The following is a 17,415-nucleotide window of genomic DNA, read 5'->3' as shown; positions in this document are numbered from 1 at the left end:
GTATATCTCTCTGAGCATGGACTCAATGTGAAACAATATCAAAAGATTCACAGCCCAAATAGCACAGCATTATCCCTAAGAATATTTCAAAAGTGCTTAAATGAACAAGGACAATATCTTGGAAGTAACCTCTCAATTCAAATTTTCACAAAACTACACTTCCTTACCTGAGCAGACAGTCGTTCTTCATAATCAAATACTAACTGCTTCTGTTGTCTCTTCATATCTAAAAAAAAAAATTGTAATTACGTTTAATCTCAATACTCTAAAATGGAACTTTTGTAAAAACCTTTATTAAACTTGAAATATCAATCCTTAGTGTAAAATTAACCATACTCTTCAATTCCAGCAACATTTCTAAAAGCAAACATTAAAGCCATTTAATTTATTGGAATAAACAGTCTGGCAGACATTCTATGTGGAACCCCACAGTACAGTTTAAACTGTCCCATATGTAAGTAGTTATTCACTTCTGGCCCATTTGAAATAATGCCTTTGCCTTCTTTATTCTTTGTCCGGCACACTGATATAGTGAATGTGTCCCCAAAACAAAAGGAATGATGCTCGCACATGTTGCCTAATCAGGGGAGTTTAAGTCCCTACCTTATGGGATAAAACAAAAATTCTCAATGCTTCACTGAGTAAAGAGCAAGTGTGTTTCTGAAGAGACAAAGAGTGTGTGTTTCTGAAGAGACAAGACTGTACAATGACAAATCATCCATTAAAGGTATGATAAAAATTGAAAAAAATTTCATATAGTCTTTGATTGTTACTCCTGCAACTTTAAAAGTTACTGTTTAGTGAAGGGTGAAAGTTTATTGAAGTTTTGAAAAAGGTTTCTAATTTTTGGTTGTACCACCACGAACATATAAAGTTATTAAAGTCATCCTCTACTTGTTTTGATTTATGAAATTTGGGCAACAAGCTATGCACTACAGTACAGCACTTTTGGCCATCCAGCACTTTAGACAATGAAGAGAGGGAGGCGGAGTTGTTGGACAGTAAGGTAAAGAGATCCAGAAAATGAAGATATTGAGGTACAAAGATCCAAAGGTAGAATTGAGAGAAAACCCCACAGTTGCACTGAGCAGTAGCAGAGGTGTTGGACAGCAAGGATGGAAATGAAGTAAATGGCTAAGAAGTGTATGTAGCTAAGGGCTGAAAGGGCACTACAAACATCCTTCAATAATATCTACAATGGACCAAGTGAGGTGCACTCACTCCACTATCCTCCTGTAGGGGAAATCAACCTCTATACTGAGTAACAACAAACACTTCAAGGGAAGTACAGGATGGCTCTACAGGATCTATAACAGATATGACCTTGAAAAATATAAAAAATAGGGAAAACTCTCTGATGATGGGATTTCCACTGCTAGATTTCTGGTAGCATTGACACTGAAGGAACAGAAATGTTACCTTCCAAAGAATTTATTCATCTGCGATGACACTGGACTGTTTCAGAAGAAACAGTCAAAGTGTACCTACACTAACAAAAGTGGATGCAATTTTGGGAAGTGTAATCACAGAATGTCATGATTCATGGCCAGAGTATGGCTGGAAGATTGCATTACAAATGAAGAACTGGTATTATAAAGTGACTTGAAAAAGGCTTGAAGGATGGATATGATGCTCCAGTTATGTAACACCTGGACTTCTATGCCTCTCCCCCCTTAAATCTCCTCAAGCAAGTTCTAGTTGGGATAATCATGAACATAAGGATCACCTTCACTGCTCTGCCCTAGACTTGGCAGAAAAAGTTCACTGATCTTCCAGATGTAGTCACAGACTCAGACAGGTTCATATTCTTTGGAAAAAACTTGTGGTTACCCTACTTCCAAAATTTGTCCAGTAAGGGTTCATTAACAACTAATCCTTAGCATGGGAAGTGAGCCCAGGGCATTAATTGGTGTTACAAATACTCCTGCACTCAGGAACCCTATTCTCCTGATGCTAACCCCCTGTGTTTCTCTGGTTTCATTTTCCCTTGTCTGCAATCAATGTCTAAAGGGCTGCGTTCTCTCAAGTTCACTCGGGAAAAAGTTGGACTTGAGTTCTGACCGAAATTTTCCAGACTTAATCATTTTGGAATTTCTATCCCTACAATGTCTTAAAAGCCTCATACCTAAGATCTAGCACAATCTGGCCAAGCTTGACTTGGCCTTCCTATGAACCTCTCATAGAATCATCCTAACTTGATTACTTCTTCTTGTTCTTTCTTCCTTGAAGTGTCAATGCAATCTGTGCCTTGGCTGGCAAGGCTACACACTACAAGACTGGTGACCCATCAGACTTATTATTGCCCCATACTGTATTTTACTGTTAAAATGCAACCATCAGGCACCCAACACTTAACTGATGCTCCTTTCATTACCGCTACCTTGCCAATCTCTTCTTCTCAAGAAGAGGACTTACTACTTTGGCTGGTCAGGGTAATCAAGTTTTACTTTCAACAAACATAAGAAGTCTGTTTGACTTTTACTTTCATAATGGCATTCAGACACAAATTATAAAGAAAAAAAAAGACATTTTTATGATAAAATAAAGTTTATATATACTTATCAAGCAATTACATAGCCATTAGCTTTCTACACGGCAGTCTAACAACATTCAAATTTTTGTGATGGAGCTGCCATCGCTAGTGTAGGTGACAAGATCCCACCCACTTTCAGGAATAATAGGTACAACTCAGCATAGAGCTTCAATTCGTTTGATGCCTAAATGTCCATAGAGGGGAGAAGGGTGGGCTCCGATTATGTAATTGCTTGGTAAGTATATACAGGCAGTCTCCGGTTATCGGCAGCCTCGGTTACTGGCGATCCAGTTTTACGGCGCTTGTCTAGCGATGACGATAACCAGATTTTCGTCGCTGATAACCGGTTATCGGCGCTGACAACCGGTTATCGGTGCTGATCACCGGTTATTGGCACCGCTAACTAGTTATCAGTGCTGCTAACCAGGTATCAGTGCTATTGTCGCCGATTTTCGGGTAGCGGCGATTTTCGCCGTCGGGAACAGAACCCCGCCGATAACCGGGGACTGCCTGTATACATTGTGAGGAGGTGGGAATCATGGACATGTTCTTATCCAAAACATTAATAAAGATAATGATTTTGAACAAGAAAGGTTGCTAGCATTGGATCAATGCTTGTTGTACCCTATCTGGTAAGAGAGCTGCTTCAGGCAGGCACTGCCTCTGGTCGATGCTCATCTTAACCTGTAGAGGGCGTGGCAGTATTGGCCAAGAGTTGCCCCTACTTCAGTAGGTATTTTGCAGCTATGGAAGTTCACCGATGGCTGACAAAGACAAAAAATAGCACCTTGCCCTGGGCATAGACCAGAATAAACACAACACTGTCACCTGCAACCAAAATTAAGGAACACCAACCCAACCATTAAAAACTAGCGGGTACTCCAGGAACACTGTACCCCGAGGTTTCCCTTAAACTCAATGAGACAGTAGAGGGACAGAGAGCCCTTTATGCTTCCTTTCACAACCATGCCAGCCATGGATCCCAGAAGTTGGCGCCGCACTGGAAGACTGACGAAGTGGATACCAAGCGAGTCAAAAAAGAGAGGTGCTCCAGGCTGAGTGCGAGTGATTGAACCTTATGAGCTTTGACCTTAAGGGAAGGTAAAACATCTTTTTGAACTTGCGAATGCACTTCTGTAATCGAACTTCAACTGAAGAAAGAAAGTGCATTCTTTGACAGGGGGCATGAAGGGTTTTTCACTGAGCACCAAAGCTTGTCGGCGGGTTCTCTGATCTTTTCTGTCTTCTTCAAGGCTCCCAAAGGACAAAGAAGTCTCTCTTCCTCCTCTGGCCCAACGATGTCTGTCACTCTCTTAATAACGAACGAGCGAGGCCATGGCTTGGGACCATCCCCATTCTTGGCGACCATCCTCATTCTTGGCGAGCCCTTTGTTGGCTGAGCTGGTAGAGCTTCAGACTGTCACTCGATGGGCCGGAGTCCAATTCCCCTGGCCGGCCAATGAAGAGTTAGAGGAATTTATTTCTGGTGATAGAAATTCATTTCTCGCTATAATGTGGTTTGGAATCCACAATAAGCTCTAGGTCCCATTGCTAAGTAACCAATTGGTTCTTAGCCACGTAAAATAAGTCTAATCCTTCGGGCCAGCCCTAGGAGAGCTGTTAATCAGCTCAGTGGTTTGGTAAAACTAAGGTATACTTTTTTTTTTTTTTTCATTCTTGGCAGAGGAAGCCATGAGAGAGAGAGAGAGAGAGAGAGAGAGAGAGAGAGAGAGAGAGAGAGAGAGAGAGAGAGAGAGAGAGAGAGAGAGAGAGAGAGAGAGAGAGAGAGAGAGTATACTGCATTTCCATTTGAAAAGCAACTCTTGTGTTGAAGGCTTGCAGCTAGCTAACGCGTTTGGTGATCGCTAATGCCACAAGAGAGCCTCCCTCGTGAGATTCTAAAAAGAGGTCGAGCTGAGGTGTTCGAAAGTTGACTTCTTAAGCTACTTCAGAACAATGTCCAAATTCCAGGAGAGAAATCCAGGCTTTTCTAATCTGGAGGTTTCAAACAACTGATAAGGTCGCTGAGGTCTTAAAACAATAACCTATACCCCTTGATGGGAGACAACTTCCTACCAGTCCTCAGGAAAGGTAAAAAGTGAGCTAACTGGTTTTTAAAGGTTTCAGAAGATGAGGTGTTATTCTGTCGATACCATCCTCTGAAAACTCGTCACTTAGATTGGTAGACCCTGCTAGCACATCTTTTGCACCTAGCAAAAGCTTCTGTAGCTTGCTTCAAAAAGTCTTTTCGCTCTGACGAGGCTCCTGACAGCCTGAAGCCTGGCAGGGCCAGGGAGGATATCCATGACGGGACCTGAGGAAGTGGAGCTGTTTGAACAGCGACTGTCTTTGTGGCAGAAGTCTTGGGAAGTCCATTAATAGACACAGCAGATCTAGAAACCATCCTTCCTGGGCCAGAAATGAGCGATCAGGGTCACTGAGACATTCTGGCAAGAGGAGAACTTGTTGATCGCCTCCCTGATCAATCCGAAAGGTGGGAGGGTGCGGACATTCAGGCCCATCCAATCCAACAGCATGGCATCCGTCGCCCATGCGAGAGGGGTCCAGGACTGGGGAGCAACAGGAGGCAAATGATGATTTCTTGATGTTGCAAAGAGGTCAATGGCTGGTTGTCTCAAAGTTTCCAGGAATCGTCACAAACGAGGAAGTCCCGAGTCCACTCCATCGGCAACACCTGGTTGCAGCAATTAAATTCGTTTTGAAGGCTGTTCATTTTTCCCTGCAAGAAGTAAGTAATAATCTTCACCTGGTACTGATCTGCCCAGAGAAGGAGGTCTTTCGTCGACTCGCAGAGAGAGAAGGAGTGGGTGCCCCCTTGTTTGAAGACCTAAGACAGCGCCGTGGTGTTGTCCACGCAAACTGCTACTGCTTTGCCAGAAACTAAAGGAGAAAAAACCTGGAGACTCAGTCGAATGGCCCTTAGTTCCTTCACATAGATGTGGAGCTCTCTGATCTACAAGCCAAATCCTTGAGATCTTCCGACTCCCTAGAAGGGCTCCCTAAACCTCCTGAAACGTTGGAATAAAATTCTGGGTGCAACAGTATAAGAGACTCCCCTTTCGAAGTCTTTCTACGGACAACCACCGTTGAAGATCCCTCTTGATCTCTGAGGAGATCCTCACGTGAAGCCTGCCCCTTTTTACGAACGGTTCTACCGAGACTCAGGTCCCCAGCATACTCATCCACTGAAGCACTGAGCAAGTCCAAGGAGAGTAAAGCAGCCAATCATGAAAATAGAAACAAACGGAGAGTAAAGCAGCCAATCATGAAAATAGAAACAAACGTTGACATTGGGAAGGCGAAGCCATTTCCCAAGTGGAGCTAGGATTCGAGTGAACACTTGTGTGGCAGTGGACAGGCCGAAGCACAAGACTCTAAACTGGAGAACTTTGCCCCATTATTCAAAGTGCAGGAATTTCCTTGAATCTGGATATATCGGGACTTGGAAAAAGGCGTCCTGCATGCCCAGGGTAACCATCCAGTCACCCCGATGGAGGACATGACCTAATGACCGGTTTCCATACGAAATTTGGTTGTCAGCATGAAACAATTCAGGAAGCTGACTTCCAGAACTGGCCTCTAGCCCCCCGATGACTTGGGGACCATGAAGAAACAGTATTAAAATACCTCCGAGTTGAGATCTAAAACCTCCCATATTGCCCCTTAGCAAAGAAAGGACTCTGCTTCTAGAGAAAAAGCAGCAAGCTTCTCAGAGTGAGCCAAGTAGGCAGTCAAGTTGATCAGCGACTTGGATAAGGGAAGTTTTTAATAGAAAGGGCTGGAAAATCCTTTACTCAGCACTTGGACTACCCATGGTTCTGCCCCTCTGCAGCCCAATTCCTCCCAAAAGAGGTGTAGCCTGGCTCCGACCAGGGCACGAAGGACTGTGTTCTCATTTCTTAACAGCTGGTTTAAATAAAGATATTTTGGTCAATCTAGATGGGGAGTAGATCGGTCCGAGGTCTAGATTAAGGTCTATACTTTCCTCCTCGAAAGGGCTGCTGTAAAGGAGAGAAGGACTTGGTGTTTGTTGCGGGGATCCCCCTTGGGTCTCTTGGAAAATTGAGCCAAAAGATCAGTTGTCAATTTCTTCCGAAGGTCAGGGAGGATCTCCTAAACAGTGTCTTGGGGCAAGAGATGGGATCTGCCTAATGGAGAGAATAAGAGAGCTGACTTCTGTGTTGCAGTGACTCCTTTAGTAACAAAGGCGCACAGCAACTCTTGCTTCAAGAGTCCCATAAAAAACAGGGAGGTGAGCTCATAAAAACCATTCCTGCACAAGACAATACTCCAAACCAGTCAGCAGAGAAATCTTCGGCCAAGACCAGATAATCCTCGATTTTTCTAGCTAAAGCCCCCACCATCCAATCAAGGAAGCAAAAAATTCCTGATAGCTTGAACATATTTTTGGCAAGGTGGTCCAGTTTGGGAGACAAGATGGAAATCTTGGCTGCGGAGAGCACAGAACGGCAAGTGGCGTCAACCAAATTCGAGAAAACCCCCTGGGAAGCGGCAGAGACTCCCAAGGTGGGAGCCTCCCCAGTGGCGGAGAATCGACACTTTTTCTTAAGAAGTCTGGAAGGGCTTTACCTTGGTCCCTCTTCATGGCCAGCTACTCGTCCACTTCTCAAAAAACTTTCTTTGAGGAAGAGGAAAGCACTAGCTTGGGGAGGCAAACGACATCAGCAATCCGTTTCCTTATAAGAAATTTCGAGGCTGGGGAAACAGGAGCAGCAGGCTCAAAGAAATCTGGAAAATTCGCCAGAGAGAATCTTAACAACAACGAATAAGCACAGTTCATCCTCATCCTCTTGGAAACAATAGTTTCTTTTTAAAAAGCCCATAAGTTCCTCAAGCCGACACTTAATCAGGGCTAAAGCAGAATTTCCCTGAGCTGATGAAGAAGGAAGAAGCGCCAAGCGCCCCACTTTTGACGCCGAGTGCCCAAATGTTGGCAACAAAACACTCCACAGTTGGCGTCGAATGCTCCACAGTTGGCGCCGAGTGCCCCACTGTTAGCACCAAACGCTCCACAGTTGGCGCTGAACACTCCACAGTTGGCACCGAACACTCCATATTTGGAGCTCAGGGTGCAAAGCAGGCACCAAGCGAGTCGAAACAGAGGGGCGCTCCAAGCTGAGAGCGCACTTAGCAGATGGTGACGGGCGCTTACTCGAAGTATCATGTTGCTTAACAACAAAAATGGGTGCTCGTGACTCAAAAGAGGTCCTGGACTATCCCAAAAAGGTTGATGATGAGCAGACTAAGCGGTAGCAGGAGGAACAGCGAAACTGCAGGAGGGCTGACTAACACTAGCCTCCTTATATCTCTTGACAGGAGGAGGAGAGCAGTCTGCCACATCTAATTGTCTTTTCAAAGGCCGAGAGACAGAAGATCAACGGCATTGATGCCTCGCATCCAATAAAAAGCCTTCCGAATCCGACGACAGACGAGAAGCACTGAACGAGACACCTTTTCAGTGGCACTCTGTCGTAGCCTGGGACCGTGCAACAGGCTCGATGGAGGGGGGGCGACTGCCTATGAGCAAACCCCACTGGCCTCCCTTGGACCTCCAGTATGTCTTCTCCCTGATGCGGGGGAGCGGGACAGTGACCTTCGTTTAGGAGCACCAGGGGACAGACAGCCACCTCCTCAACACTCACAACACTCTCACTTCAACACAAAATCCCTGAAAGAGGAACTTAATTCCATAACAGAATTGGCTAAGAATTTTGCTTTTAGACTGGCAACAGTGTTAGGATCGGAAGCATGGAAACCTGGCAAAGGAGTGCGGGGTAAATGTGTAGGAGGGCTAAGGATGGGAGACATGAATCAAAAGAGAAGAAACAGAGTTTTCTCCTACCACATCAGGTAAAGAAGGAATCTCATGACTAGCTCTACTTTTGGCTCTAAGGGCTGCCTTTCTTTTCCTATCTCAGTCTAAGTTGTCTGGATGGGATTTCAAGGTCTTCTCTTTACTATCTTCCCAATCCTGACACTCTGGACATGTAAGCTCTACTACATTCCTGTCCCCTACACTTGACACACTTAGTGCGCAAATCATAAGCCACTTTAACAAGTCTAATTTTACACCCCTAAATGCAATGGAGTCTGACATATTTGTCTGTCTTAGAAATAAGGTTAACTAACAATATTAATAAGATAGGAAAGCCACCACAAAAAAAAAAGAGAATACTTCACCAAAAATACGGGACAAAAATTCCAAAAAAGATGAAGCATCGACTGCACAAAACTACTGACGTTAATCGGGAGCCGGCAGAAAATGAATTGAAGCTCTATGCCGAGTTGTACCTATCAGTCCCGAAAGTGGGCAGGACCCTGTCACCTACACTAGCAATGGCAGTGCCACCGTGAAAATTTGAATTTCGTTAGACTGCTGTGTAGCATGCTAGTAGCTATGTAACTGTGTGGTAAGTCACTTATATAAAACACCCTGGCTCCATCAAGTGATTAAAAGGGTTTGTGAGGTATTGGCCTTGTTAACCTAATTTACATATTGTAAGTATACCTTGAATAGGAAAGTGGAGATGCCATTCTATTTTCACAAAATTTTATTTGAGTAATGTAACTCATCAACATTTGAATATTTTCTCATAAGGGTTCAAATGTCACCTATGCCATCATAACTTCCATTCCCAATCATCTCTGACATTCTTGTGATGCATGTACATGCATTCACTCTTCATGCTGCTGGCAAGTGCTCCTGATTCTCCTGTAAGCAACTTACTTAGGACAATTCATTGCTTTGCATGCCCATGGATTTACTTGAAAGCCCAAGGATGAACATCTGATCTTTTTTACCTTTGATCCCTGGATTCTAGTAATTACCATGATTCACCTAATGGTTTGTTTCGGTTCCCCCTCCTAAACTGTTGTTCAGGGATGTATGAATAATAAAGTTATAAAGAAACATGATGATTTTTCATATGGCCCTTTTCCCTTCTAAGCAATTTGGATTTGGATCTCCTGACACATAAAGAGTGAGGAGAAAATGAGTCTCTAAACATCATGCTTATGTGAAAAATTATTTTTACTTAATTAAAAATTACTTGTTTTCCACTCAAGTTACAAAATTAAGCTTACTTTATATAGCAAAAGTTACAATCTGTGCTGTAAGATTAACTGCTAGTAAACCATATACAGTTACCCCAGAAATAACTTATAAGACCATATATAATTATTCGAGATACGACATGAAACCATGGAATTATTCAAGATATGTATATAAGAATACAGTTAGTATTACTTTTAAGCAGCGACCAATGGTGGCTAGAAAGTCAATAAAAAAATATGCAAAATGAAAACATACCTGCTTTCTCCTCCTGATGATGTTGCTCCAACAGCTCTTTTTCCTTAGCAAAAAGAGAAGACTTCTTTGCTAGCTCTTGTTGCAGTGCATCCAGCTGACTGCAAAGCTGATTAGTTTTCAGCTGCTGGGTTCTTAACTCATGCATTTCATTTTCCAACTTCTTTTGAGTTTTCATAAGTTCATCCTGCAAACATCAATTACATAAACATTCAACTGCCTTATTCTACCACAGTAAAATATATTAGCCACCATAAACACACTAACACTTTATATTTTTATACAAACTTCCTCTGTTTCACTAAATAAAGAAAAATAATGTGGTTCTCTTTTACCTAAGCCAAATGGTGATTATATATGGACTGTTGTTTTGTAAGTAAAAATTAACAATTACTAAACAAATAAATGAGGAACAATACAGCAATGAAAAATAAAATGGAATTATAAAGTGAGCCCTTACGGTACTGAACACAAGCCCATATGGCTGCATGATGAGATTATAACAAGGTGGCAAATAAGAGGTAGGTGCAAGGTATTCTAATTTACTGACAAAAAATCTCTGACAGGTCAAGAACTCTTGCGAGTGGAATAGTAGCATTTGAAATTACAGGAAAACAGAGGGACATCTCTATACAGTCAGATGTGTTTTCTCACACCTCAAGAATGGTTAACAATTCTATATACAAATTAGGAAGAGATTTCACAAACATATGGTTAGAAAGCTTGCAATGCCTTACATATACTAGTAATTACAATTCTGGCAGGACATAAAGTATCCTCTGAAAAATGCATAAAAGACAGTCCGAATCACGAGCACTGGATCTGTGTTTCCTGAGAGTGTCGGTGTGTCATGTAGATTTCTGTTTTGAAGCGAGGGTGCCCTGAGGGTCTTGGCAACAGCTCTAGACTTCACAAGAAAATTTTCACAAGAATTTTCCATTACAAATTTCACATTTCCAAAGTGCACTGCATTAAGATAAAAGTAAATGTTCTTGTAATGTTTAAATCATTATACAAAGTTACGCTAATGTGCCTCCATACGACAGATGAGGCATGGCCTGGCACTAGGGCTGGGGCTGCAGAGACTATTCAGAGCCAAGAATATAATTTATAACCTGATTCATCATGTTTCAAAAACATTTTTCTGTAATATTGGAAAATAAACAAGTTCTACCTAACTTTTGAACCCTTATCCCCCAAAGTACTGCTTAAGGGAATTTCATTCAAAACTGTTGACATAATTCATCAAGATGACTACTATTGAAAAATTTTTGACAAGTGTTTTTGCAAATATACTGTGTTACAGGTGAAATACTTTCTATTAGCAATACTGTACAAAAAATACAACCTTTTTGATAGTGTAATTGCTTGTTTCGTCCTCAAGGAGTTACCCGTCCATGGTCTACCAGAGCTCCATGGTGACCAAACTAATATCAAAGAATTCTCTTTTAGCAGGTCTTGTAGCCAGGTATTGTGTTGTAATGATAAACACTATAATATGTAATGGAGTGTGTAATGAACTCAAAGATAAGAGGGCATTTTCCCTATCTTCAGTGAAGTCGAACCCAGTTTTCAAACATCAAAATCTGCAAGAAGAAGTGACTATTGCGCATGCGCATCTGCCATATTCTTGACAAATGGACCGGCACAGGACCAGAGAACCATTACCCTTATTGGTCAAGCAGAGCATTGTTTACTGAAAGCCAGCACTCCATAAATTTGGCTGATTCTCTAATTTCACCAGCGAGGATCATGGAAACATCTAAAATTGCAAGTTAAATGCTTATTTTTAAGTTCCAGTTAAAATTTTTAGTTTTAAACTGTTGGAACGGGTGATTAATTTGTGTGTGAAAGTTGGAAACTGGCGTTTCTTGCGAGCACATGATCGGTGCTTAAAGAATTTGTCATTCTATTTAAATGTTTCAACTAAAAGAAGTTCCACAATTTATCATTAATATAGATAATCCCTTCAGATAATGATGTCTTCAATAGTCTGGGCAGTAGCCTACATAAGATTCAGTGATTATAATTTAGACTAGATTAACAGTGGATGCTGTCTGTAGCCTATAACCTAGGATTACATATCCTGAACACGTTAATCACCATACAGCAATTCACCAATTTTCTCCTGCTGCCATGACTTCAGAGCTGTGTCCTTCCCAGTATATTGTTGGCAGTGATTTAAGATGCACACTACTTAACTGTCTAGTCGAGCAGAAGGGTAAGAGAGTGTAAAAACCATGAGACACATGTGGTTTATAAGGCAATGTGTATACATTTTCGTTTCCCTATCGCCAAGTGAGCCACCGGTGGACCAAAGATGAAATGGCCACTGGTGGTTCATTTGGCAATGCTTGTTATAAGTTGCTCATTTGTCATATACTTTGTACACCGTTGGTACACACTGTAAAAATCAATTCTAATTGTCAGCGATCTTACAAAGCAACATATATGTATACACACACACATATATAGATGTGTGTATCATAGAGAGAGAGAGAGAGAGAGAGAGAGAGAGAGAGAGAGAGAGAGAGAGAGAGAGAGAGAGAGAGAGAGAAAGAAACAAATCAACTAAAATTTTGGTGAATTACATAATAACTTCACAAATAAATAAAAACTAAGTGAAACCTAACATTTATGCTATTTTATTTGCTTTGTACTGTAGTTATAATCACTATTTTACATAGTCTCTGCTTCTTACTGAATAGAATTTCATATGTCTATACACTGCATCATACACAAACACACATATACATGTGTATGTATGTATACATATACATACATACATACACATAACAGTCTCTCCGATGGAAGTGATAGGCTCTTCAAACTGCAGCCACTGATTCAGCTTTTATCAAGAAACTTTTAAAAATTTACACATGGTGAGAAAGTAGTAATTGATGAATGCATGGTTTTATTAGAGGGCGGACTATATTACGGCAATAAAGTCCCAGTAAAAGTCATAAATATGGCTTGAAAGTCTACAAATTGTGCTCAGTGGATGGATATACAAGGGAATTCATTGTCTACAAAGGTAGAGGTGATAATACACCAGGAATAGAACATGCAGAGTATATAACAAGGACACTAATGGATGGACTTCTCAGAGAAGGGAGAACACTTTATATTGACAATTTTTATTCTTCTGTGCCTTTGTCTAGATACCTGTCAGGAAAATCAACATATGTATGTGGAACACTAAGAAGTAGCAGAAAGTATGTCCCTAAAACTGTAACAGGAAAAAAATTGAAAAAAGGTGAAGTAGCAAGACAGCAGAATAGTGAAGGTATGAAAGTTATAGAGGAAAGACCACCGTGATGTTCTTATGCTAACAACTGTCCCTGAGTACATGACAGAAATAGTCAAAACTGGTAAAATAAGACATGGTATAGAGAGAGAGAGAGAGAAGCCACAATGTGTTTTGGATTACAATGCAGCAAAAAAAGGAGTGGATTACTCTGACCAGGTGTCCTCATATACTCTCCTCTACAAAAAGTTAGGAAGTGGTACAAGAAAGCAGCCTTTGAACTTCTTCTTGGAACATCAGTTGTAAATGCATATATTCTATTCAACAAGTTTCACACAAACAAACCAATTTCAATTAAAAAATTTCGTGAATCTGTAGTACTGTCACTTTTGACAGGTAGAGCAACTGAAGATATAAAGACTGGAAAGTTCACCCATTGGTGGAAAAAGATCTCTTCATGTTTTGACCGAGTTAGGAGGGAAATGTAGAGAAGTAAGGAAAAGATGCAGAGGATGTTATGAGTTAATTAGTAAAAATGAAGGAAGCCAAGTTGCAGCACGCAAAGCAAGGAGAGTAAGGACTGTGCAGTCAATCCGAAGTCAAACCAAATTTATGCCCCTCATGCTTTGAAAGACCCCATTCAGAAGAGTTATAACGTTACTGGGATACTGTATATGTAAAATGTGGTATATAGCTAGATATACTTATGGTTTTCAGATAAGGAAGTTTTTGCTTACCTTTTTGCATGATCATATTATCATAAATAAGACCTACATTTTTTCCTTTATAGTTGAAAAATTTCTTTTGTTTTTTTTACTTTCATAAAATTCAATAATTAAACTTTATTTTGAATGCATTCTATGGTATTTCTAACCCTTTTATAAACCTATAAAACATAGAAATATACAAAATAAAAAAAAATGTACCACCAGTGGTACATATGGCCTTTAAGTCTTTTTCACAGTGTACCACCGGTGGTACGCATGGCGTTTAAGGTGTTAAGTGTGAACTAAATATCCTGGATTAGGTAGTAACCTAAATTAAGGTAAGTAAGAACCTTTTCAGACATACCCTGTTATGGGCCTAGGCAACACCTTAATTTACACCAAGGACCCTAGGATTAGATAATAATAGGCTTGACATTTTTTCCTTTTATATAGCCTGTAAACTTAAGCATGATTTAAATAATCCAGGACTAGGCAGTACCTTATGTTAGGTTAAGTGATAACCTTTTACGAAACATCCCATTATTGAGGGCTAGATAAAACAGTAATCTGTGCTAGATGAGATGGTAGCCTAACTTTAAGGCTACATATCAAGGTAATTGTGTTCTAAGTAAAGACGACTGGTTAAACCCATATCCTTGAGGGTGAATTAAATTTTTTGTACTAGACAATAACCTAGATTAGGTAAGTGATAGCCTAACTATAAGGTTACACAATAGTAAGTTACTGTTTTATATAGTACACCAAACAGCCTAGGAACAGATATAAACAACTTGGGTTAGACAAAAAAAAAAAAAAAAGTAGCCTAACTATATGGTTACATATTAAGAAGTTTCTGTTTTTATAAAGCCTATACATTTAAGAGTGATCTAAAATAATCTGGACTAGGCAATAATCTATATTAGGCTACAAGAGAGCAATTTAGGAAATATCCTATTATTAGTCTAAGCAGTAATTTAGTCCAAATAGCCTAGGATTAGATATAAACAGTACCGTAGGCTTAATAAAATATCCTAGTTTTTACGACTCGGTAGCCTATATGTAAGGCTATGTATTAGTGGAGTTCTTATGTAGCCTATATCCTTAAAGTTGATATAAACCTAGAACAGGCAGTAACCTAACCAGGTTACGTAGGGACCCATTTTTCAGGGAATATCCTACTATTAGCCTGAAACAGCAGTGGCCGAATATCAGATAAAAGGGTGGTCTTGGCCACATAAAACAAAAAACTAAATTATTAAGAGGGTTCTTTCTGCACAGTTTATATCCTTAAGTTTTAAATAAGCCTAGAATATATTAAGTGAAAACCCTCTAAGAAATTCTCTATTCTTAGCTTAACGTAGATCATACTAGAAGCATTAACCCAAGCCATATAAAACAGTAGTTTGGGTTAGTTAAACAAATTAGTTCATAGCAGTTAGTCTGAATGGCATGAAAATTAGAATTAAAATTTCACATAGACATTGCAAAAGGAATAACAGTGTATAAGTAATACAGCCATATACGGGTGTCAAAACTAACCTAAACCTGAGAGGGTTTAACACAGATATTTAATATAATGTATTAAAATTACACACTTGTAATCAAATTCACCTGTAATATGGAATACACTAACTTTTCCCTTGAAGGGGATAGGAAAGGCAAATCGTCCAGATACTGACTGACATTTATGCCTATTAAATGAAGTCATTTTGCTGGAAGAGCAAAGACCTGCATGAATACTTGAGGTGCCGTAGAATGGCTGAAGCAGGGCCCGAAACTGGAAGATTTAGCTGGTGCAGGGGGCTCGGGTGGTGCTGGGTGCTTGGGCAGAGCAGGGTGCTCCGAGAGGAGACAGGCGTTTAGACGCTCACATGGGGCGCCTGAGTGTGTGTCATGGAAGACGAACCTTAAATACTTCCTGGAGTCTGGACGAATGTGGAAGTGGGAGCATGCATTCTGCATATCCAAGGATATCATCCAATTGCCCAGGTGAATGGATGAAAGGACTGACTGCTCCATCTCCACCTGAACTTCATCTGCCAGATGAAGAGATTGAGGGCCCTTATGTTGAGGACTGGTCTCCAAACCCAGATGATTTGGGGACCACAAACAGATGGTAGTATAAGCCCTCTGAGTTGATGTCCTCAACCCCTTCTATGACTCCCTTTTGAAGGAGAGAAGAGACCTCCTCCAAGAGGGCTGAATGTTTTCCTGAGTCTCTGAGTATGCCATCAAAACTATGTGATAAGGGACTAAAGGGGGGGCTCTCCATGAACGGAATGGAGAAGACCTTCCTCAGAACCTTGAAAATCCACTGTTCTGTCCCTCTGATACTTCACTTCTCCCAAAACTTAAGAAGACTGGCTCCCCCTTGTGCATGGAAGACTTCTTCCTCATTTCTTGGGCAAGGACATGAGCTTCTCTTGATAGATCTGCTGAGAAGCAGACATTGGAGTGGGTCCTAGACTGGACCTGGGCTTGCTCCCACAAAAGGGATGTTGCTGGAGAGGAGAGACAGTCTTAGGAACAAATGCGGATGAATCCTTGAAGCATTTGGAAGAATGCACTAGAAGATCCTATGTCGACTTCAATGGAAGTCTGACTTCTGGGGACAAGAAAGGGCTCCTAGCCAGTCCAAGGCAAAGTCTCCAATTAAACCATTGCAATCTTCAATCTTCTTGGCTAGTGCTCTCACCATCCAGTCCAAGAAACTTCATGAAAACTTCAAACAACTCAAAGAGGTCTCTGACAAGAAGGTAAAGTTCTGCTGATGAAAAACATAATTTTGGCCGACAAAAACACTGAGCGTTGGGAAGGAGCTTCCCTGGTGGCGTAGGAAAGAAACCTCCTATGGATTAAGCACATGGGAAGAAAGATGAAAGAAGCTTTACCTTGCTCTCTCTTAGCAGAAAACCAAATTTCAATACTGAGTGCCTTCCTAGAAGACAAGGAAAGCACCAATGTGGGGACCCTAGGTCTGTCATCTGGATGGCTCCTCATCAGTTAGGTCAAGGTAGGTGAAACAGGCCCTAGCTGAAATCAAAAATGGGTAGGAAAGCTTGCCCACAAATACTGAAGGAGAGCGGCATTGGCTATGAGATCTGCAGTTGGAAATAGGCACTGGCACTCCGAGCAGGAGATTGATATTGAAGAGTTGGTGCCATGAGCTGGTGCCAGGCACTCAGAAGTGGGCTCCAGTCACTTGGCAACTGGCGCCGGGCACTTGGCAACTTGGGAGCTGGTACCATGCACTCGGAAACTGGCGGTGGATGCTTAATCGGAGCAAGAGTAGGCTTGTCAGGGTACACAGGCAAAGGAGAAGAGGTTGAAGGTCTGACTGAAGGAAGCGAAGGAGACAAAGCCAATGATGGGTACCTAAGCACGGGCATGGGCGCTCATGAGTGGACGCTGGGCGCTTGTAAGCAGGCACTGGGTGCTCAGAGGCATGCGCCAGGTGCTTGGAAAGCAGTACAGAACGTCTGGAAGTCAAGCGCTTGGGAGCCAGGTATGGGCGCTTGTGGATAAAAGTAGAGTGGACAGGTGAAACATTCTCCGGACTGTCCAAGGTGGACATGTGTGG

At 41.4% G+C, this 17,415-nt stretch overlaps 1 protein-coding gene across 1 annotated transcript in view; it reads right to left on the bottom strand.

Annotated features, from left to right (window-relative positions):
• Window positions 1-17,415, bottom strand: part of LOC136836305 (golgin subfamily A member 4-like) — a 520,799-nt gene that overhangs the window by 171,592 nt on the left and 331,792 nt on the right. Inside the window, exons 33-34 of the mRNA XM_067100429.1 lie at window positions 9,885-10,068; window positions 168-226 (exon numbers count right to left, since the gene is read on the bottom strand). Coding sequence (XP_066956530.1) covers window positions 168-226; window positions 9,885-10,068 — 243 coding nt within the window. The remainder of the gene's footprint in view (window positions 1-167; window positions 227-9,884; window positions 10,069-17,415) is intronic.

The sequence above is a fragment of the Macrobrachium rosenbergii genome, chromosome 4, assembly GCF_040412425.1.
Source record: "Macrobrachium rosenbergii isolate ZJJX-2024 chromosome 4, ASM4041242v1, whole genome shotgun sequence".
Classification (NCBI taxonomy): domain Eukaryota; kingdom Metazoa; phylum Arthropoda; class Malacostraca; order Decapoda; family Palaemonidae; genus Macrobrachium; species Macrobrachium rosenbergii.
The sequence above is the reverse complement of the archived record's forward strand: the minus strand, read 5'-3'. Positions and strand labels throughout refer to the sequence as shown.